Source organism: Triticum urartu, chromosome 4 (assembly GCF_003073215.2).
Source record: "Triticum urartu cultivar G1812 chromosome 4, Tu2.1, whole genome shotgun sequence".
NCBI classification, from domain to species: Eukaryota; Viridiplantae; Streptophyta; class Magnoliopsida; order Poales; family Poaceae; genus Triticum; species Triticum urartu.
The window spans coordinates 2,625,998-2,648,517 of record NC_053025.1 but is presented as its reverse complement, the minus strand read 5'-3'; the positions used below and the strand labels follow the sequence as shown (position 1 = coordinate 2,648,517).

The 22,520-nt window shown below is 43.8% G+C and overlaps 1 protein-coding gene and 1 pseudogene across 1 annotated transcript; both read left to right on the top strand.

The window, feature by feature from the left end:
• Positions 1-3,240: 3,240 nt before the first annotated feature.
• Positions 3,241-4,455, top strand: LOC125550114 (aquaporin PIP2-2-like). Its single transcript, XM_048713028.1, has one exon. The coding sequence runs from the start codon at positions 3,345-3,347 to the stop codon at positions 4,197-4,199; it is 855 nt and encodes a 284-aa protein (XP_048568985.1). The 5' UTR covers positions 3,241-3,344; the 3' UTR covers positions 4,200-4,455.
• Positions 4,456-5,765: 1,310 nt separating this feature from the next.
• On the top strand, positions 5,766-14,824 carry LOC125553292 (annotated as a pseudogene).
• The last annotated feature ends 7,696 nt before the right edge of the window (positions 14,825-22,520 follow it).

The following is a 22,520-nucleotide window of genomic DNA, read 5'->3' as shown; positions in this document are numbered from 1 at the left end:
TATATCATACAAAAGTAATTTCATTGGAGAAAATTAAAAAAAAACATACATCAATTGCATAAAACCATGGACTAGGTTTGCATAAACCACCGCTCTACCGATTTGTGAAAAATAACACCTACTCTACTCATGCGTAATTTCGTTGCATGCATAAAACACTAATTAGTGGGTTCAAGAGCACCCAATCACACACTGTAGAACATACCTTTCACGAAAGAAAAAAGGTTTATGACAACAACGTGAAGTCCATTTATCAATGCCTAGCCCGCTCTCTCTTCTTCCTCTCGCCCATATGATTCCCATCGGCGGGGCTCGATGTGCTCGTCTTCGCCGCCGAGAGTGCAGCCGGCGACGAACTTCCACTGGCTGCATGCAGATTCCCACGGCCATGTAGGCCCAGTTCTTTTTAGCTTTTGATTCTCCAGAATCAGCTTTTGGAAAACTTTCCCCAGAATCAGCTTCTCCAAGAACCAGCCAGAATCGGCCGTCGAGTTCTTTTCTGAGATTGTGGTCTAAGATTATGGGATGAGTTGTATGCTGAAATGTCTATAATGTCCTTGAGCTGGAATTGGATGTTGAATTGCTAACACTTAGTTGTTTCGAACCATTTAACGTCGAATACTAGCAAATAATGATGTTCTGAACATTACATTATGGTGCTAAACATTACAAGTTTGAAGCAAAGGATACAGGTTCAAAGCATTGACCATTCAGAGAACCAATAATTTGTAGTAGCATACTTGCACCATTCATCCATCCGTGTACAAATAAACTAACATCATGCATTAATCAATCAAGCAAATCATCTACATGCATCTATCCATCCGTTGTTCCATGTACAGAGAAGAAAATCAAATCATCTACATCCATCAATCCATCCACTTTTTCATGTACAGAGAAGAAAAGGGGCTCGCCAAGGCAGAGGTCCAAGGACAGCAGTGACTGGATGGGGTCGTCGGGGCCGGTGGAGGACGGCAGCGGACAGCGGTCGGGGCCGGCGGAGTAGAGGACCTCAGGGGCCGGCGGGATGGGGGTCAGAGGAGGCGCCACGGCTGGATGGGGGCGTCGGGGCCGCGCTCGCCGGCTCCGGCAGGGCTCCGAGGAGGCCGCGGTCGTCGAGGGAGGAGGGGTGGCGGGGCTTGGAACCCTAGCGGCGACTGGAGGAACCCTCGGGCGAGGGGGGATCGAGGGAGGACAGGGGAGCGAGCGGTTGGTGGCGTTTCCTTGGCTGCGGTGGGTCGGGCTGTGGGAGGGGCATTTTGCCCGTAAATTCGTGTTGAAACAGGGGTATACCCTTAAAATCCAATCGTTTTCTTTTGCGGGAGCTCCAGAATCGGCAGAATCAACTCAAAACGCTGCTTCTGAGTTGCATTGTCGATTATGGTTCGATTTTGACGATTCTAGAGAATCAAAATGAGTTCTTTCTAGCTTCTGATTTTCCAGACCCTGATTCCCCATAATCGGGTCAAAAGAACTGGGCCGTAATTTGATGGCAGATAAAGAGAAGGAAAAAAAAAAGCTTAATTAGCCTCCCTTTAGACTTTGTCAAAAGCAGTTAGATGGAGCACTTCATTACTTAGTCGTGGCTGGCAACAAATTCTTTGGTAAATCTACACTAGTACTATATATTTCCTTCCCTTTTGATTCGAAACAAAACTATATAAATAAACATATTAGCTCAATTAATTTGATTTTCTTATCGACGTAAGTACAGCAGCTATATAAGTATATAGCTCGATGGCATGCATTATTGGCCTGCCCACGCATGCATGCATGGCTTATCTGTTTTCCTTTCCTTAATGGAGAAGCAATACTGCTACTAACATTTTTGTAAGTTAATGAAAGACACTATAAAGAAAGCTAAGCTAGCATGGGCATGCAACAACTGACAAAGCAAGCATACACCACCGATCACTTGTTCGCATGCATGGGTCCTTTTATTTATTTTTTGACAACCACTTCTTCTTATGGGTCCACGTACTATTTTAATATTACTAGTACATCTTTTGCATGCATCACATGCATGCATGCGACGTACGTACATTTCTGCATGCTGCATACGTGTACTGCTTTTTTTAAAGAAAAATCCATTGTTGTGAACATATATATGTAGGTAATGAAAGAAAAGCAGTCGATCGAGATGCCATCAACAGAGCTTCTTTCTTTCTTTCTTCAACTCATCTTTAGGATTCCCTTTTACCTCACCCTTTTCTCTCCCCTTTTCTCACCTTATCTTCATATAAGAAACTGGAAATGCCCTTACTTCGTGGGGTGCCATCGGGTCAGGGTGAAAGGCACTTTTTTTTTTGGGCAAAGCATTTGTATAATTCTTTAAGCTGCTACTTTTAACAATTGCTTGCTACCTTTCGCAAAATAAAAACTGTTTGCTACAACTTTGAATTAGTATAATCATGGCACTACAAAAAATAACTATTGTACACATACTAAAGTTTATATAACCAGTCTAGCTAGGAACAAGTGGTCAAATTTTAGCAACACAGATTGTAAGATGCATTCCAAAGGAAAAAAAACAAGTGTGATTAAGGCTCAGCTTTGTGCTTGTCAGATGAATTGAGTTATGTTGAATATACTTTATAATCTAAAGTGGAAAGATGATAGCTGCAGAGAAATTTGGTTAAATAGGTGACAATATATGCAATATGTTCCGCAATCCTTGCGTACTAGACCAATGTTCAAGCCTCATTTAGCCATGAGCCCGTTATATCAACGTCCTGTCCAAACCCAACCTTATATAGATTAAGCACATGTTCATAAGAGGCAGGCCTTGGATTCTTTGTCCTAAAACGTTATATAGCCATTCTTCTTGGTTCTTCGTGGTTTGGCTCTTCTTCTACGATTGATAGATACACATATAGTATGAGACTAAACCCAACAAATTTTGTCCTCGCATGTCGGTTTGTCCCTAAACTATGATCATTTATTAAACTACGATCGGAAGTTCTTGGCACATGTGCGCAATTTTCTGGATTTATTTCAGACCTACCAGCGACGTGCGTTCCGTGGGAGCAGACGTTTTCATCGACTACGAGTCCACATTCAGTAAGACAACTGTCTGGTTGGTTGGTCACTTGAGGAGATGGTGTGCATGCATGGGATCAGTTCATACATACACTTTATTAGACCGACAAAAACCAGACGCAGCATGTGCTAACTACTCTAGCAGCTAGGGCATGCATAGCAATAGCATACCTGCAGGCTAGCTATATATACATGCAGCTCGCTAGCTAAGCTTGTCAACATCGATCGAGAAAGCAAACCATCGCCCATTCAGCTAGCTAGAGCCTAGAGCTACCCATCTCCACCGTACGTATCAATCCATCCACATGGTGCCCAACGGTAACAATGACAACAACAACGCCGCCAAGGACTACCGTGACCCTCCCCCGGCGCCGCTCATCAACGCCGGCGAGCTGGGCAAGTGGTCGCTCTGGCGCGCCGTCATCGCCGAGTTCACCGCCACGCTCCTCTTCGTCTACGTCACCGTCGCCACCGTCATCGGCCACAAGCGCCAGACCGACGCCACCGTCGGCTGCGGCGGCGCGGGAATCCTCGGCATCGCGTGGGCCTTCGGCGGCATGATCTTCGTCCTGGTCTACTGCACCGCCGGCGTCTCCGGCGGCCACATCAACCCGGCCGTCACCTTCGGCCTCCTCCTCGCCCGCAAGGTCTCCCTCGTCCGCGCGCTGCTCTACATGGTCGGGCAGTGCCTCGGCGCCATGTGCGGGGCCGGCCTCGTCAGGGCCGTGCACGGCGCCCAGTACGCGCGCCACGGCGGCGGCGCCAACGAGCTCGCGCCGGGATACTCCAAGGGCGCCGGGCTCGCCGCGGAGATCATCGGCACCTTCGTGCTCGTCTACACCGTCTTCGCCGCCACCGACCCGAAGCGCAAGGCGAGGGACTCCCACGTGCCCGTGCTGGCGCCGCTGCCCATCGGGTTCGCGGTGCTCATCGTGCACCTCGCCACCATCCCCATCACCGGCACCGGCATCAACCCGGCCAGGAGCCTCGGGCCCGCCGTGGTGTACAACAACAAGAAGGCGTGGGACGAGCAGTGGATCTTCTGGGTGGGGCCCTTCATCGGGGCCGGCGTGGCCATGGTGTACCACCAGTACATCATCAGGGGCGGGGCCGGCAAGGCCTTGGCCTCCTTCCGCCACAACTACATCTCTACAGCCTAATGCATTAATTTGTTTCCTTCCTTCCACCATTCATCAGAGAGCGAATCTGCAAAATGTACATGCATGGCTAGCTTGCATTCACCGTCTCGTGTTTTTTTTTCTTTTTTTTTAAAAAAAAAAATCGTTCTGTAGTTTCTGTCATGCAAATTAACGAGCATATGTACGTTTGGTGTTGTAAGTTTTTTTTTCTTTGCAGGGTTTAATTTGGTGTTGTAAGTTAATTCAAATATTACAATACAAACATGTAAGTGGTGTACGTTGTGTTGTGTGTTTAGTTAATCGTCTTCCTTGTAGTAGTAAATGTGAATTGCTCGTTAATTCACTGTCACTCATTCCTCACCTTCTTTTGAGCACCACAAAAACTTGTATGACATTTATTGAAACTAGTTTTCTTTTTTTTCCTTGTTGCAAAACATATCCGGTTCTATTGTTGCACACGGTTGCAGCTCCGGTTCGCCGTCTACGCTTTTGCAATATCCCCCGGGTGTTGTGTAGTCACGATGGTTGCAGCTCCCGGACTCGACGGTTGTGGCCGCAGCATTGGTGGGGTGACAGCTGCTACCTCACCGGCTGCCAGAAGCGTGGATCGCCGGTCAAAGCTGTGAGGAGGAGGAGGAGCGCCAGAGCGTTGGCCTCCGACCTGCAGCAGCCATGCATCGTCGTCCACTGTAGCGTAGCGTGATACATGCTGCATTCCTCCCATCCCGTTGTGGGAAAGAAAGGCTGACTCAAGGTGGGCATGCATGAGCGAGGTGCAAGTCTACAACAACAAGCATGCGGCCGGTGCGACCCACCTCATGCCCAATCCATCGCCCAATTCCAATACCTTTCCTACATACTGCTCACTATTGTAGGGTTTACAAATGAGTCAAGATAATGGATGTAGTTAGCCGGTTGAAATTTTGCCATTGACAATCAATCAGCTCCTGTCTGTCTTTGTAGGTGTCTGGTTTGACAACAGATTCTTTGGACATTGCCACCCACATGTTCACACTTAGTACCTTTCATCAACAGAAGAGACTCTAACCTCGCCGTCCAAATGAGACGACATGAATCTACGTCGGAGCTCTGCGGACTCTGCCATGGTGGACGAACTTGAGGAGGTTCAAAGCCCGGAAGACCAACTCGAAAATAAGATATCCGCTCGAACGCCGCCCCCACAAGGAAAAAAAACTAACCTCAACTACATAGTGGCCGAAGCCGAGGCACCGAGACCCCCCTCGCCGCTACCGGCCGTCTGAGCGGCAAGCAAAGGGGAGGTCGATGAACATGCTCGCCAATGAAGCTTGGAGGGCATTTATTGTCCTAACCGGCATGGGAAAGACAAACCCTAACCAGGGTTTGAGACCAAGTTTGTCCATGGTGCATTCATCTGTCGTGAATGGATCGAGCGGCGACAGCAGCTGGGGAAGCACGACGCTTCTATTCCCTTTTCTTGCCTACTAGGTATGCAGTCCTCCTGATGTGATGGATCAATTTGTTTGAGTTCAATTCCAGATCCATTTTCCCCATCTCTTTCCTGCCCATTTTTGCAGTTTGATTGTCAAATACTAGCAAGAGCCATCCATGGCCAAAACCAAAGTTGGGAGCACTAGCAGAGGGGGTCCAAAGCCAAAGGTACTATATATATATATCTAAAACTCTGTTTTTGCTTGTCATTTTTTTAAACTATATATAGTAACATGTGAACTGACTGTTGGCATAATTGCGTTCTAGCCAAGATTTGTATCACACGCCTGCCACCCCCCGCATGTTGCAGAATGTCTTAGAGCATTGTCAAATGATAAGGAAAAGGTGAAATTGGTGCACAGTCTGGGGATGGGTGCCTTCCTCAAGATGAAACCGGATGTCATCTTAGATCCCACTGTCACGTCATTGTTAGTTGAGAATTTTGATTTGGATAAGAAGGCTCTCAAAATTGGTGAAAACACCTACATCGACATACGGTCTCGTGTCAAGGATTTCTACAATCTGCCCAATGGTGGGACCAAACTTCAACATCCCGCGGATCCTGACCATGCAGACCTTGCTTATGCAAGGAAATCAGAGTTCAAATCCCTAGTTGGTAAGAGTAAATATGATGTTTGGAGCAGAATAACCATGGATAAGAATATGGGTCCGCAGAAATTTTGTGTCTATTTTATGAGTGGCTTCCTTAGTTCGTTTCTAGCTCCATCCACAAGTCAATATGTTGATACAAGTTTTCTGAAAGATCTCGTTGACTATAAAAATATAATTAATCTGGACTGGTGTACTTTCGTTGCTGATTATCTTATTGCTGGCATAACGGCATACAAAAATGGGAAGAAAAAAAGACTTGCGGGATGCCTTCACCTTCTCCATGTAAGTTCACTTCAAAAGTTATGGTTTTGTCGATTTAGGTTTGTACCTTATATATATATATATGTGTGTGTGTGTGTGTGTGTGTGTGTGTGTGTGTGTGTGTGTGCAGCTTATATATGCGGACTTTGCGCACATTCCAAACTTGGAACCACCACCACCTGGTTATCCACGCATTGAGTATATCACCGATGAACATCTAGAATGTGTGGCAAATGTGCTGAAGAAAGAGCCGTATGCTAGCCTGCAGGTATTGTTTTCTACATCAATGTATATTTAAGGCGCATGCAGAACAAGTGACCTATACAAAACTTTCCTTGTGTAATTTTCAGGTGAATGATTCTCTTAAAGCTGACCATGTAGACAATATGAATTCATCACCCTAGAGCTCTAATAATGAAGTAAGTCTATCTTTGTACTCCCTCAGTTCCCAAATAATGAAGATTTTGTTATGTACTATGAAAAGGTTCGCTACTTAGTAGAAAATACATTAAAAGATCTTGTCTTAGCTGTGTACCAGCAGAAAGTTGCAAACCGCTACTATGTACCAACAATGTTTCATATACCTTGGTATTTTTGTATTATCCAAAACTGTCCTTGTTATTTTCAGGTAAATGATTCTCTTAAGGCTGACCATGTAGTGAGCTCTAATAATAAAGTAAGTCTATATTTGTAAATCAAAAGATTTTTTATGTTCTACGAGTAAAAAGTAGTCGAAAATACCACTAAAAGATATTGGCTTAGTTGTATACCATTAGAAGGGTGCAATTTTCTTCTAATATACTAACTCTATTACTTGTCATACTTTGACAGTTAAGTTTTACCCTTTTGTCCCTGTTATAAGCTCCCACTGGTGAGTGCGGGCTTATGGCGGCCGAGCACCAGGCAGGCCGGAATCATACTCCCTCAGTTAGAAAGCTTGTATCTAGCCTTCTAACAATGGCAATTTTCTTCTAATATACTAAACTCTGTACAAAGCTGGTGCATATGTGCTGGACGAACTAGAACTGAATATATGTTAGCATTTGGATTTTACAGTGTCCAATTGCTAGTAATGTACAGATTTGCTGCAGGTTTTAGTTGGTCTATAGGCTGGTCATCTGCCGCTGACTAATTATCTGAACATTGTTATGGTGTTGGCAGACTATCCGAAATTCTGATTTACGATGTGTGGCTTTGAGTGTTGCTAGCTTCTTTTTTTTTGAACCGGGCTATACCCCTTTCCATTGCAAATGAACGGAAATACAGAGTTCAGAAACTCTGAAAAGTTTGTTTCTTACAAAACCTTTAGGCCCTGAGTTGAATTTTGTTTTTGTTGGCATAATAGATGAAAATGTAGCCTTGGCTTCATATTTTGGAAGTTGAAGTATAAGATCATATTACCTGCGTGGCTGATGCTTGTTGTGACTACCATTTTCAGTATGCCTTACTCGCTAATGCAGATGTGCTAGGCGTTTTAATTTTATTTTAAAGCACTAAATAAATCCGCTAGTTATCATGCGAATCATGTTTTATAGTACTATGTGATTGTTTAACTGGACCAAACGGGTGGTACAGATTAACTGACTAAACGTCCATTGGAGATACTAATCTCATCGTCGCACTGTATGGCACCTTACTACTAGAATCAGAACTTGTGGGGTGGGATGGACTGCTCCGTTTGCGTCAGTCTCGAGCGTGAGCTGATAGTACAGTTGAGGAGGGCGCGTCAGTTTTGGTGGGTTTTTTTATTATTATTTTGAGAGAGAATTTTGATCCTTGTTAACACAGTGCACGCATGCCCATTGTTCATCTCTTTTCCGGCTGCTCTGCTCACGGGCATGTCAAAACTGTAGGAGTGCACGCGTGCTCGACACATTCGTGGGCTACCTGTACGAGGTGAAAGCTGATGGAAGCGCTACTCCCAAAAAAATTTCTCGTCGAGCCTGCCGCGCCACGCCGGGCAGTTGAGTGACAAGAATGCCAAACGTGCAATGAGCATGACCCTGCCGTTGGGTAGTGTTAAGTATCTCAACTAGCGCTTGTTAAAAAAGACTGTTTGCCCTATGACAATCCTCATTAGCGAGCTCAAGTATCTCGGCTGGGTGGATTTTATAGCCATAAAAAAAATTTACACGGCAGGGGTAGATGGCGACAACTGTGATTGAGGTGATGGCGTAGTAAATTCCCATACGTGACATGACTGTAAAAAGAGAACCAGGATGCGCGGCGGAACATAAAACCTGAACTGGCTAATGATATTTATATGGTTAATAGGGGTCGTCACATGTAAAACCTGAACTCGCTAATGCTAGTTACATCCGTGACAGCGTCGTTGAGGTTGACTTGATACAATCACATGTTCCAAAAACGTTAAACTTCTTTAGATCGCAAGCATCACATGACTTACATCGTGGTAATGTACTACAACAATCAATGGTCAAATCCATGGTCAAACCTCACAATTACTATAACAATCAATGTAATTGGGACTGCTTAGAGAACTGATAACAAGCGAACCAACTTGCGTGTTAGCTGGTCGTCGGTCTGCCACGTCTGCGATTGAACAAACTTGTGGTGCTGACTCTGCAAAGTTGCTCCAGTACTGACATGCACGTCCTACATGCCTCCGCCACACCAGGTCGAACATGTATAGATCGTTGCAGTGCTGTTCGTACATGTCAGCTTCGCGTCAGAGCCCTATAGACTTTTGCATGTGCGTGGGGCCTGGTTGCTCCAATACGGGCCAAAAATAAATAGAATACGTGAGGGATACACTGCCAGCGGGAATCCACATGGCGTCCTGACGGCCTCGATACCGTTCGCATTTTCCGCCCACTGGTTCCCTATTGTGCACAAGAACTACTCCCTCTGTCCCATAATATAAGAGCGTTTTTTACACTAGTGAATATTTTCCATTCGAAAAATCTTACATTGCATTATATTACCTCTCATAATTTATTTTGTTTTATTTTCTCAGGGATATGATCGAAAAGTAGGACATAACAAGCAGGTGCCAGCGGCCGATGCAAACGAGCAAACAGTAGAGAACGAATCAGAAGAGGTGAAAGGGTATGGAGGTGTAAATGATGACGATGTAGCGGTAAAGGGTGATGTTACTGCACAGAATGCAAATGATAATGCAGGAAATAATCAAGACAACGTAGCTGGCGGAGGAGAAATGGATGCCGAGCAAGAGGAGAAGGATAGCGAAGAGGTGGTTTTGGAGGATCTTGCTGGTGAACGGCAGGATACAACCGAGGTCGAAGAAGAAGAGGATCATGCTAGGGTGGAGAAGGATGAGCAGATGGTTAATTATGTCAGAAATGGCCAAGAATAGGCACTTGAAAAGGAGGATATCAGGAAGGTGTTCGGACAGGTCGGTGATGTTGTGGAGGTCCGTCTCCACAAGGATCTCTCCACCAACAAGAACAAGGCGTTTGCGTTCGTCAGGTTTGCAAACAAACAGCAGGTGGCTCGGGCGCTTGCTGAGGTGAAGAATCCTATGGTAATGATCCAGCTCCCTTGATATTACATACTCCCTTTAGTGATCTAAAACGTCTTACTTTTTTACAGAGGGAGTATTTAATAGGATATCATTATTTGTGGGATGTGATACATATGTAAAATTCTCTTTTTCTGCAGATAAATGGCAAGCAATGTTGTATCGGTGCTAGCGAGGACAACGACACACTATTCTTGGGAAATATTTGCAATACATGGACAGAGGAAGCTGTATGTTTTTCTTAATATAAGCAATCATGAATCATGAGCCAGCAAGTAATTTACTTGATAAACTATGTACCTTCTGTTTTTCAGATTAAGAAAAGGCTGAATGAGTATGGGATACAAGGAGTTGAAAGCTTAACTCTGGTTCCTGATACTCAAAATGAGGGAAAGAACCGGGGCTTTGCATTTCTTGAGTTTTCTTGCCACGGAGATGCGATGATTGCATTTGAAAGGCTGCAGGAACCTGATGTTGTGTTTGGTCATCCCGAGAGAACTGCAAAAGTTGCTTTTGCAGAGCCGATAAAGGAAACAGATGCAGAAGTTCTGTACAAGGTGCTTGAACCTACCTTTACCATCCGGCCTCTTGTATTTGTAGAGAATTCCTTCATAACAAAGTTGCCTTAAATTTATATTGATAGGTTAGTGAAAGAGGTGACATGTAGAAGGATTTCACCGTACCTTCAATAACGGGTTAGCTACTTGTAGTATATCTAACAATTACAGTTTGCAATTCTGATCATATTTAGGTACTGTACTTAGGAAGCTTGTTACTACAATTTGGATAATTTGGCACCAATCACCTATTTAGAGTTTGAATCTTAGATCAGACATTTTCTATAGTGGCGTGAAAGAACCAAAAAATATCTCCTTCAGTATCCTATTTTCATAATTAGGTTGTTCCCAATTATTTGTTCTTCGTATCCAACCATTACGCAAGCCTACAATTTGTCATGCCGTGAAATACTTTTTCATGTTGTAGGCTAAGTCAGTTTTTATTGATGGACTCCCACCATATTGGGATGAAGATCGTGTTAAGGACCGATTCAAAGCTTACGGTTTATTAGGTGTGGTGCTTGCTTGTGACATGTCAAGTGTCAAAAGAAATGGTTTCGGATTTCTTTACTTCTCAACCCATGAGGAAGCTCTTGCTTGTATTGAAGCCATCAACAACACCGAATTGGGTGATGATGGCAAACCGAAGGTATTTTCTAATTTGGAATATTACCATGTTTGTTTGTATATATAACTCCTTGTACCAAACAAACATTCTCGCATGTCCTTGATTTTGGTGTTCTTAACTCAGGAAAAGGTACGGGTTAGACTTTCAAATCCATTACGTAAAAGTAAAGCTGTGAAAGGAGGAATGAGTGGCGGCTTTCGGATTGGACATTCTGGACCTGGTTTTAACAGACCTGGTAATTAATTGTGCTGCCTCAAATTTGCTACTACATGTGTTAGTTATATATATGTGGATTTGTTTGTTAAATTTTATGATTGTGCAGATAGAAGTTATATTAGGGGAGAATCAGTCCCTTGTCGGGCAGGTTTCCAGGGTGGTAGGGATTTCAATAATCATGCCCCTAGTTGCGGTGGAAGATATAATTCTGCATCCAATAATGATGCTTTTGAAGCTCCACCATCTGACTTCAGAGCATGTGAGACGTACTCTTGTGTTTCGAGATAGACTGCCTATTGTGAATCAGTACATTAGTCTACTGTATCAACTTGTTTTACACTATTTATTAATGCCACTGACTATTACTAGCAGGTGGTAGATGGGAACCTTCATCAGGGAGGCCTAGTTTTGGTGGACACTTTGGTGAAAATCTATATTTCTCCACAGGTTGGCCTCGTGTTTTTTTCGATAAAGGGCGCTTTTATTATCTCAAAAAATAGCATCAAGAGGATACAAAGCATTATGAATAACACCTGGCCTCTACATAACTAAGATGCACACAGCCAATCACCTAAAGTCTGATAAAAAGAAAGGAAGAAGAAACGACAAATGGGCGACAGTAGAGTCATATAGACCGACACTATGCCTATGTCGAAAGGGGTGGTGGACCGATCCGGAGATTATGCTGCCACCCATGTTGGGTAAAAACCTCCGTAGCCACCTGCTCCAACCGCATACACACCGCCTTGAACAGCGGTTGGTACTCCACTCGTTGTAGCGTAGACCACATACGAAGCGAGTGCGTACAACGGAAAATAACCTACAAAGGAGAAGCATTTTTGTTATTGAAAACCAAATCATTTCTACATAGCCAAAGCGACCATAGTAAGGCATACGCTCTCACCCTTATTAGCGTTTTCAACCTATTTGGAATACCATCCAACCAATGACCAAAAATATTGTCGACACTTGTGGGCGGATACAAATTTGACGCTATTTGGATGACTGACCACGTAGAACGTGCAAACTTGCATTGGAAAAAGAGGTGTTTGATTGTCTCTTCATGAGTGCAAAAACAACACATCTTACTCCCTGGCCAGTTGCGCCGTGCGAGGTTGTCTTTGGTTAGAACAACTCATCTACGAAGATACCACATGAAGATTTTAACTTTTAGTGGAATCTTTGACTTCCAGATTTTCTTGTTATTACTCACCGGTACCTCAGAATGCGTGAGCGCATGATACATAGAGTCTACTGTGAAAGACCCCGATGCAGTAAGGTTCCAGCGAAACACATCCCGACCTTGTGTCAAATTGATCAAATCCAGACGGGATAAAAGATTATGCCATGACGTAAGACGGGGGCCAATCAAATCCCGCCTAAAAGAAATATTGGGCGGGAATGAACTGAGCACCTGCGCAATAGTTTTATTCTTATCGCGAGCGATGTTGTACAAGGCTGGATATTGTTCTCGGAGACTGACATTGCCTAGCCAGATGTCTTCCCAAAAATGAATCTCCGACCCGTCCTTTATCGCGAAAGACCCAAAGCAAAAGAGATGTTTCTTTGCTGCCATTAGGCCAGCCCAAAAGTGCGAGTCACCAGGTTTCCAATATGCCTGAGACACCGCCTTTTGACCTAGATACTTGTTGCGCAGCATGGTTTGCCAAACACCATCCTCGGTAAGAAGTTTAAACAACCACTTACTAAGTAGGGCCTCATTCTTGACTTCCAGGTCATGAATTCCAAGGCCACCTTGGTCTTTTGGCCTACAAACCACACTCCATTTGGCCAACCTGTATTTTTTCTTTTCACCATCTCCTTGCCAAAAGAATCTGGATCTAAAATAGTCCAGTCTTTGCAGGACCCCTTTTGGGAGTTGGAAGAAAGAGAGCATATAAAGAACCATATTTGTGAGGACGGAGTTAATCAAAACCAGCCGTCCTCCAACTGAGAGCAATTTGCCTTTTCAACTGCTCAAACGTTTCTCTATCCGCTCCTCTACATGCTTCCACTCCGCAATGGTGAGACGCCGATAATGAATCGGTATTCCCAGATATTTAATCGGGAATTGGCCATGTGTGCAACCGAACAGGTCAGCATAATCGGCCGCCGCCTCAACAGCTTCTCCAAAGCAGAAAAGTTCACTTTTATGGAAATTAATTTTAAGACCCGACATTTGCTCAAATGCTGACAACAAGAGTTTCAGGTTTCGAGCCTTATCTAGGTCATGTTCCATAAAGAGAATTGTGTCATCGGCGTATTGCAGAATAGAGAGGCCACCATCCACAAGGTGTGGCACTACTCCTGCAATTTGGCCGTCCTGCTTGGCGCGCTCAATCAAAATAGCCAACATGTTAGCGACAATGTTAAATAACATTGGGGACATGGAGTCACCCTGTCGTAGTCCTTTTTTTGTTTGAAAGTAATGACCTACGTCATCATTGACTTTGATGGCCACACTATCTCCAGTTACAAAATTATGGATCCACTGACGCCATTTATTAGAGAAACCTTTCATCCTTAGGGCCTGTTGGAGGAAAGGCCATTTGACCTTGTCATAGGCTTTTTCAAAGTCGATTTTGAATACGACTCCACTCATGTTTTTTCGGTGCATCTCATGGACGGTCTCATGCAGGATTACTACGCCATCGAGTATATTTCTTCCTTGCATGAAAGCCGTTTGAGATGGCCGGACAATATGGTCAGCTACTGAGTTTAACCTATTCGTAGCCACTTTGGTGAAAATTTTGAAGCTGACATTAAGGAGGCATATGGGTCTGAACTGTTGGATCCGTTCGGCCTCCTTAATCTTTGGCAACAAGACAATCTCCCCAAAATTGAGTGCTAAGTAATTGCCTGTAGCCATCTCCACCGAGCTTACATTTTGTTTGACAGGAACCTGATCCTGGGTACTTTGATCGCTGTGTATGCCCTCGCTTTGACTATTACGAGCCTCCCTTTTATCGGGGGAACTGATTTGATCACTATGATGAGCCACCATTTTCTGGAGGGAACTGCTATAGAGGTTTGAATCCAATCCTCGATGCAGCAGAGACATGTTCCCTTTCTTGAATATATAATACTATGTCGGATGGAGTCCCTTTAATCCTTATTTTTGAGATAATTTCTCATGGTATATTTTCACTTGCAGACTCTTTTGGGGTGGGGAGTGCTTCTTCACGTGATTACTATGGCCCTGGTCCTGGTCCTGCCTCAGATGTAGGTGTTTTTTTTTTGCGGGGTCAGATGTAGGTGTTTGTCTTGTCTTTTGGTTATCCTCTATTTGTGTAATTTTCTGGCTTACATTTTTCAATCCAATTCTATGCAGCAATATGGTAGGGGCTTGTTCCGACCACACTACAGAGGCGGGCATTCTGGAGGCGGGTATTACTACTAGGTGCTACCACAGTTATCTTGGCAATTATCGTTGTTGCAGACCTTTGCAAAACAATAATTGTCCATATTAAACGATGTGTGGATTTCGTGATGATCTCATCTACTAGAAGCATGTAATGGACCACTGTATTTGAGAAGATCGTATCATGGACTGCCGGTGTTAATGTAAACTTCGGGTGATTTATGTGTTTTGTTGATTGTTACTCCCTCTGTAAAGAATCACTATATTTCTTTACAGAGGGAGTACCTAAACATTATTGTTCCTGATGTAGAATGCAAACTAGAATTCAAGTAAGATGTGCATGATGCTGCAGTTTATCATTGGAGCTGGTAAAGTTATACTTGTCTGAATGTATGTTGGTCAGTTACATTTTAGCAGTTGACGCAAATTTGGTAACTTTAGGTGGTTTTTGGTTTTCAGACATGTGTTTGCTCTGATCTGCGATGATAAAATTTTAGCAGTTGAGCAAAATTTGGTAACGTGTAGGTTGTTCTTACACCCCTAGCTAGCAACGTACATAGTGTACCTGAGGAAAGTATTTCGTAGTGTTGGCCAACTTGAAGATTTGAAACACACTCGTAACCTTTGTTGAAAAAGCTTCTTTTGCGATGCCTGTGGGTGTCGTGTCCCTCTTGAGGACGTCGTTGTGGTATCTCTCCCCGCATCAGGGCTCCGGGTGAAAACCCTTGACTGTGTCTTCGGTCTCGACGGCGGCGGCCTGTTGCGTCATCACCCTCTTGGGGGCGTCGTCGTGGAGCGCAGGTACCCTTCGGTTGCGTTTCTTCACCATCGGCGGGCGAGCTCGGATCCTATCTCGAAGCTCCTTCCGCTCTGGCTTGGGGCGGTGCCGACGGCTTCCTACCCTTTACACGTGATGTCGAGGGCATCGCTCTCGGTCCTTGTTGTGTGCAGGCAGGATCGGTGCTCCACGGTCCGGAGCTAGAGGGCAGGGGTGCCCTCTCCAGCGACAACTTGGTGTGTGTGTGTTGCATCGACGTCCGGTGGTTTCTCATGGAGGCGCGGTCTCTCTTCTAGTTAGTAGCCTCGGGTTTGTCTTGATAGAGTGTGGGCACTCTTGTAATCTTGTTCTATCTTTGATCTGCTTTGTAAGAGGTTTCCCTCATCACTTTGTATCGGTTCGGCCGTATGCTTTATATATAAAGCGGGGCGAAAGCCTTTTTCGGTAAAGGAACAAGACTTCGGGATTAACTGATTGATCAGCAATTGGGGTTGACCCTTCTACAGTTGCTCCTGATCTGGCCGTTGCCGCCGGTGAGCAAATAATGTTCATGAATTTTAAAAATATTATTGAATTCCAAACAATGTTCATGAATTTGAAAAAAGCCCCGCATATTTAGAAGATTTCACATACTATAAAAATGTTCATGAACTTTAAATTTAGAAATACTCATGAATTAAAAAGTTCTAATTAATTTTAAAAATATTCATGGATTTAAATAGTTCAACATTTTTAATAATTCAGGAATTTTAATAAACATTCATGAATTAAAATGTGGCGAAAAACTAAAAGAGAAGAAATAAAAATGAAACAAAAAATAGAAAAAGAAAATATTAAAAACAGTAGTATAGCACAAAAAATAAACAAAAACTAAACAACAAGCAATGCCTTCCCAAAACCGGAAAACCCGGTTGGTCCATTTTGGCCAGGTGTGCGTTTCTTTCAACCAGCAACACACACCCATACAAGCGGGGCCGATAGCCACACTCATAGCCATCGATGCACCAGACGGCTCTAAATATAGAAAGCTTATTCATTATTAAAAATGTGAAAAATGCAATTGATAATAATAATAATAATAATAATAATAATAATAACAATAATCAAACAAGAAAAGAAAAAACTATATATATATTAAAAGCATAACATAATAGAAATAAAGAAAAACATAAGCCAAACTATACCTTCTCAAAACCGGGAAAACAGCAGCCCATTACGGTTAGGTTTGTGTTACTCTCAACCAGCGACACACACCCTTACAGGAGGGGTCCATAGTGACCCTATAGCTAGTCACCGACGCATCAATACACTCCAAATCTTGGGAGCTTAGTATCTGGAAGTTAGATGTGTATTACTACAAGAAGATCTAAAATGAGCATATGTGTATTTATGGAACATAGATTGATACAATGACATCCAAAATGAGCACCAATATACCCTTGTGTATTCTACGGACAATCATCATTTGGATATCAATGATCAAGCTATGACACATTAATGAATCTATGGATGAGATCCATGTTAGATGTTAGATGTTGTGTTGCATTAATGAATCTATGGATGATATCCATCTTGGATATCCATGATCAAGTTGTGTTGCATCAATGAGTCTATAGATGTTATATGTGTTACTATGTGAAGATCTAAAATAAGTATATGTGTATTTGTGGAACACAGTGAGCATTAATACGATGAGATCCAAAATGAGCATTGATATATCATTGTGCATTCTACGGACACTCATTATCTGGATATCCATTATCAAGCTATATTTCATTAAGAGCAGTGCTATACACACGATAGTGTGCAGACGATGTGTGCACGACAATGCAATCAGCTCCGTCCATTGCATGGCAACAGTAGGCAGCAGGCCGCTAGATGCTTATCGTGCAGTGGTCGTGCACATATTTGTCATCTGCAAAGTGGTTCCGTTTCACTAATGAATCTATGGATGAGATCAATATTAGATATCCATCTTCAAGTTATGTTGCATTAATGAGTCTATAGATGTTAGATGTGTTACTATGAGAAGATCTAAAATGAGCATTTGTGTATTTGTGGAACATAGAGAGCATTAACCTGATGAGATACAAAATGAGCACCAGTATATCCTTGTGCATTCTACGGACACTCATCATTTGGATATCCATGATCAAGCTATGTTACATTAAAGAATCTATGGAAGCAACATGTGTATTAATAAAAGTAAAATTTGAAATGTGCATCAATTGTATTATGAATATAAAGGGCATTATTAGCCGGAGGTGCAAAATGTGCACAGACTGGACACTAATTAATATGTGTATCCATGATCAAGCGGCATACTTCATTTATGAATTCTCACTGCACGCACTATAAATAAAACTCAACCTCACGAACACCTCCATCCATCCATCCATCTCTACAATACACACCCTTCTCTATCCATTCCACTCTATCTCCCTCTGCTTAAGGACAGTTCAAGGCTTGTATCTAGCCTTCTAACAATGGCAATAATGTCGCCGACCTCCATCTTCTTCTCTATGATAGTCTTGATGCTCCTTTCCAATGCCATTACTACTCAAGCCGGTGGCTCTGGCGGTGGAAAACCTAAGGCAACAAGCCTCATAGTGGAAGCGTGCAAGAACGCTTCGGGTGAGACCCAAGACCCCGATGTCACAAAGGAATTCTGTTTGTCGACCCTCCAGTCGGACAAGCGGAGCGCCAAGGCTAAAGACCTCCCTGGCTTGGTGCTCGTCTCCATCGACATCCTTAAGGGCCGTGTCACTGATGCTAGTGTCAAGGTCAAGAAAATGCTACAAAACACAAAAAAAAAGGCACACTGGTGATGTACGCTCTCAGTATTTGTGAGCTGCAATATGAGAACGTGGTGAGCACGCTCAACATCTGCCAAGCCATGATTAAGGATCACCAAGGTGACAAGGGCATCCTGCACTCCTTGCGTCTGCCCCACTGTGTGGATATCGCCGGCGACACTTCCAACGAGTGCCAAACTGATCTTGAAGATGTGCCAGGGACGGAGGCGCTGCAAACTGATAACGAGAGGCTGCACATTCTGTTCAACCTCAACACCGCCTTGGTTGTACCATATGATGTCCGTGATTAGATTAGTATAATGATTGTTTTTTATCTGCGAGAAAGGATAATAAATTTGAAATAATAATCATAACATTTGCTGTGGCATAAATTTTACTCATTTTTGTCTTATGGTATATACCCATGGATGGTTATGATTATCCACACAACATTAATCACGGACAGAAATGAGTAAGCCAGAATGTTAGTACTATTTGGATAGAGAATATATACCTCTGGCACGTCTACACAATATATATCTGCTATCTTTGAATATGATGAAGATAAAAGGAACTTGACGTGCAGAGCAAGGCGGGCATTGTCCATCCCATGTCTCGATCGCCTCCAGAAAGCTGGCACGGCACGTTTGGTGGCCATGCTAACTTTATGCTTTGTGTTGGCTTTGTTTTTTCCTTTGCTAGCTAATGCGTTAGCTTGCACACTGTAACTGGCCGGCATTCTTTGCCCTCCTTCTAATCAATCCAAATACGCAGCTCTCCTGTAAATACCGAGTGCATGGATCCTCGCTACAGCGTCAAGGAGATATGAGTTGGTCGCGCTGCTGAACCCCTCCTCTTTTTGGATGATTTGTTCCTGTATTGGGATTTATTGGGATTTCAGCCGAGGATTTGTTATTTGTGATATTTGATGTTTTCCCATGTTTGTGCAGGATTGGATACATCATGATCATTGATGTCAAGGAGGGTTCATCGTCCTAATGAAGCTGAGTAATATCGACTGCCTCTTTTGTGCTTCTGCAATTGGGAATTGTGTTACTTGTGACTTGAGTGGCTTTGGAATATTCGAGAAATTGGGAACGTGGTGATCACAGAGCTTACTTGCACTTCCTGGAATATAATCATCATTTGTGATTTTGCTATGTATTCACTAGTAGAAAACAGACTTTACGTTCGGATCGTTAGTCCCAGTTTGGATTCGGCCCGGGACTAATGTGACTATTAGTCCCGGTTTCAATGGCTAGGAGCGTGTCCTGGTTTGTGTTACAAACCGGGACTAAATGAGCTCTTGGGGCCCCAGCCTGATGCCCCTTTACTCCCAGTTTGTATCACAAACCGGAACTAGAGGTACCAAATGAACCGGGACTAATGATGCCCGTGCCCCCGATCGCTCCTAGCCGTTGGAACCGGGACTAATGATGCCCGTGCCCCCGACTGCTCTTACATAAACCCTTCGTCCAGCCCGAGCCCATTCTATCTGTTTTCCCCTTTCTCTCCTCTGTTCTTCCACTTGCTCGAGCTCTTCCTCCATTTTTGCCAAGATTTGTCAAAAATTGAAGACACCCCATCTATCCAAGTATTCACAAAGGTTAGCAACTTTGTCGTTTCATCTCTCATTGCTAGATTAGCTCGTGCAATGCTCTATAAGTATAGTGATTTGTGGTTTTTAGTTTGAGAGTAATTATGTGGGAGTTTGTTTGATTTATATGCATTTGAGCTCAAATTAACTTCTTAGTTTGCATGTGTGTACTTGTGGTTTCTGGGTATCGAGAGGGAATGTGTCCGGTTTGTGCAGGAAGCGCGGGGCATGTTGCTCCGGTGGCCTCAAAACTTCTTGTGCTCCCAAAGGAGGCCATCGCATGACACGTGCCACGCCCCCCGCATTTTCCAGGCACGTGTGCAATATTCGAGAAATTTATTGCTCTGCTAGGGTTTCATCGCCGGAAATTCCTGATCTCCAAGGCACCACATGAAATTATGCCCGGAAGCGGCATGGGAAATCATGTGTGATGTCATAGGAAAATAAAGACCAAGCACCTATCTGATGGCCCTCGCCCGGTTCTATAGACCAAGCACCCATCTGGTGGCCCCTACGGTCTAGGGCATTGACTGACACTGAGAGGGGGTAGGCCACGGTGAACAACTGCTTCTTCATGTTACGACAGGTCATCGCGAGATGACAAACAAAGTCTAAGCCCTTTCTGTCACGGGATCGCCCATCGAAGACTCGGTTTCGCGGAGGGCCAAGCAAATGCCCGAGTTGAGAGATATGAAGTCTCCAATAAGTTCTATAGCTGTAAGATGGAGGGGAACAGTTCTGTCAGTGAACACATACTCAGAATGTCTAGGTATCATAACCACTTGACTCAGCTGGGAGTTAATCTTCCGGATGATAGTGTTATTGACAGAGTTCTTCAATCACTGCCACCAAGCTACAAAGGCTTCGTGATGAACTATAATATGCAAGGGATGGATAAGAAAATTCCCGAGCTCTTCGCTACGCTCAAAGCTACGGAGGTACAAACCAAGAAAGAGCATCAAGTGTTGATGGTTAACAAGACCACAAGTGTTGATGGTTAAGGTCGTAACCCTAGGTCCACACGTCCTCTCCATTCGTAGTCGTGCTCGGTAAATATGTGTGTTATTCCTTTTGCTGTTGTTTACATCTCCTTTTATTTTCTTACATGCTTCGCAAAGCACCTTACCATTTTAGTTAGACATTACCGAGATGGTGTTTTCCGGCCGTGCGCCCTTACGGAGGCCCGGATGGTCTACGACGTTGACAGGCACCGAGAGGGGGTAGGGGTTGATGAATACCTGCTTCTCCATGTTACGACATGTCTGTTTTCATTCTTTTACTTTATAGTGCTTAGAAGTTGAGATTTGAAAAAATCTAGCCCAAAACACAAGTCATCAAAAGTCATGTTAGTTTGAAACTTGAGTCATTAAAAGACATGAGATATCAGACAAAAAATGAGAGTGGCAAAGATACACACACAAATAAAAGGTAAATATGATGTGGCTTACTCAGTACCGAGGGTCGATAACCGTTTTCGGTAATAGCTGCATGTACCAAGAGCCCTCTTGGTACAGGTTGTAACCCTAGGTCTAGGGATCTTCATCGTTTAGCTGTGCTCAGTAAGAATTTTCTCCCTATTGCAAGTATCTCTTTTTCTTTCATGGCATAATTGATTTACTTGCCACTAACGAAGAAATTAGCCAAGGATAACTTCGTCCTAAATACGCTATCATTTTGTGCCTTGGGCACCACGGCAAAAATAATATACCTTATATAAAGGAATGGAGGGAGTAGTGCTTAGAAGTTGAGATTTGAAAAAATCTAACACAAAACACAAGTCATGGCATTTTGAAACTTTAGTCATTAAAAGATATGAAATATCAAACGAAAACATAGAGGGTAAAAGAACACACACACAAAAGGAAAAAGGATGTGGCATATACTTTGCCGAGCGTCGAGAAACGGACTCTCGGTAATTTGGAAGTTAACTGACGGAGCCGTCTGTTTCGAGCGGGCATGCCACGTGGTTCCTCTTTACCGTGCACGGCTCTCGGTGTCTACGCGGTTTGTCGTGCAGTGCTTGTTCACCATGAGCCAGTGACGACAAACTAGATAGTTGTCGTGAAGCCAGGTTTGCCGAGAGTGGCTCTCGGCGTTGTTTAGTTTTCCGAGCGTCTGTGTTTTGACTCTCGTCAAAGACCCCGACACCCCCGAGGTATATGAAAGTTCGAGTAGTGATGGAACTGTTTAATCCGAGCATGCATAAGCAAACTTAATAATGGAGTGGCCCTGCCATCATGTCTGATGCCCTTGATCCAAATTACGGAGTTACCTGCTCACGCGATTAGGGTGGATCAACAATTGATGGCCATCACAACCGTGCATTACACCGAGCCGATTTCAGCCATCGTACGGGTGTCTTGTGTTGCTGGTCGGCCTCCTACCCTAGTGCAAGTCTACACCGGCCGCCATTGAACTGATGTTAGAGCATCTCCGATAGCAGCCTTATTAGCATTATAGTTGTTTTTTTGGGGGGTATTTTTGGGCAAAAAAACTGCCTTCAATGCCCTCTCACCGGACGATCTGCTTGCACGGTTTCGACGCATGCCGGCATCATGCGGCACT

Excerpts from the sequence above, each read along its gene's own strand:
- LOC125550114 (XM_048713028.1), top strand. The coding sequence starts at position 3,345 with ATGGTGCCCAACGGTAACAATGACAACAACAACGCCGCCAAGGACTAC.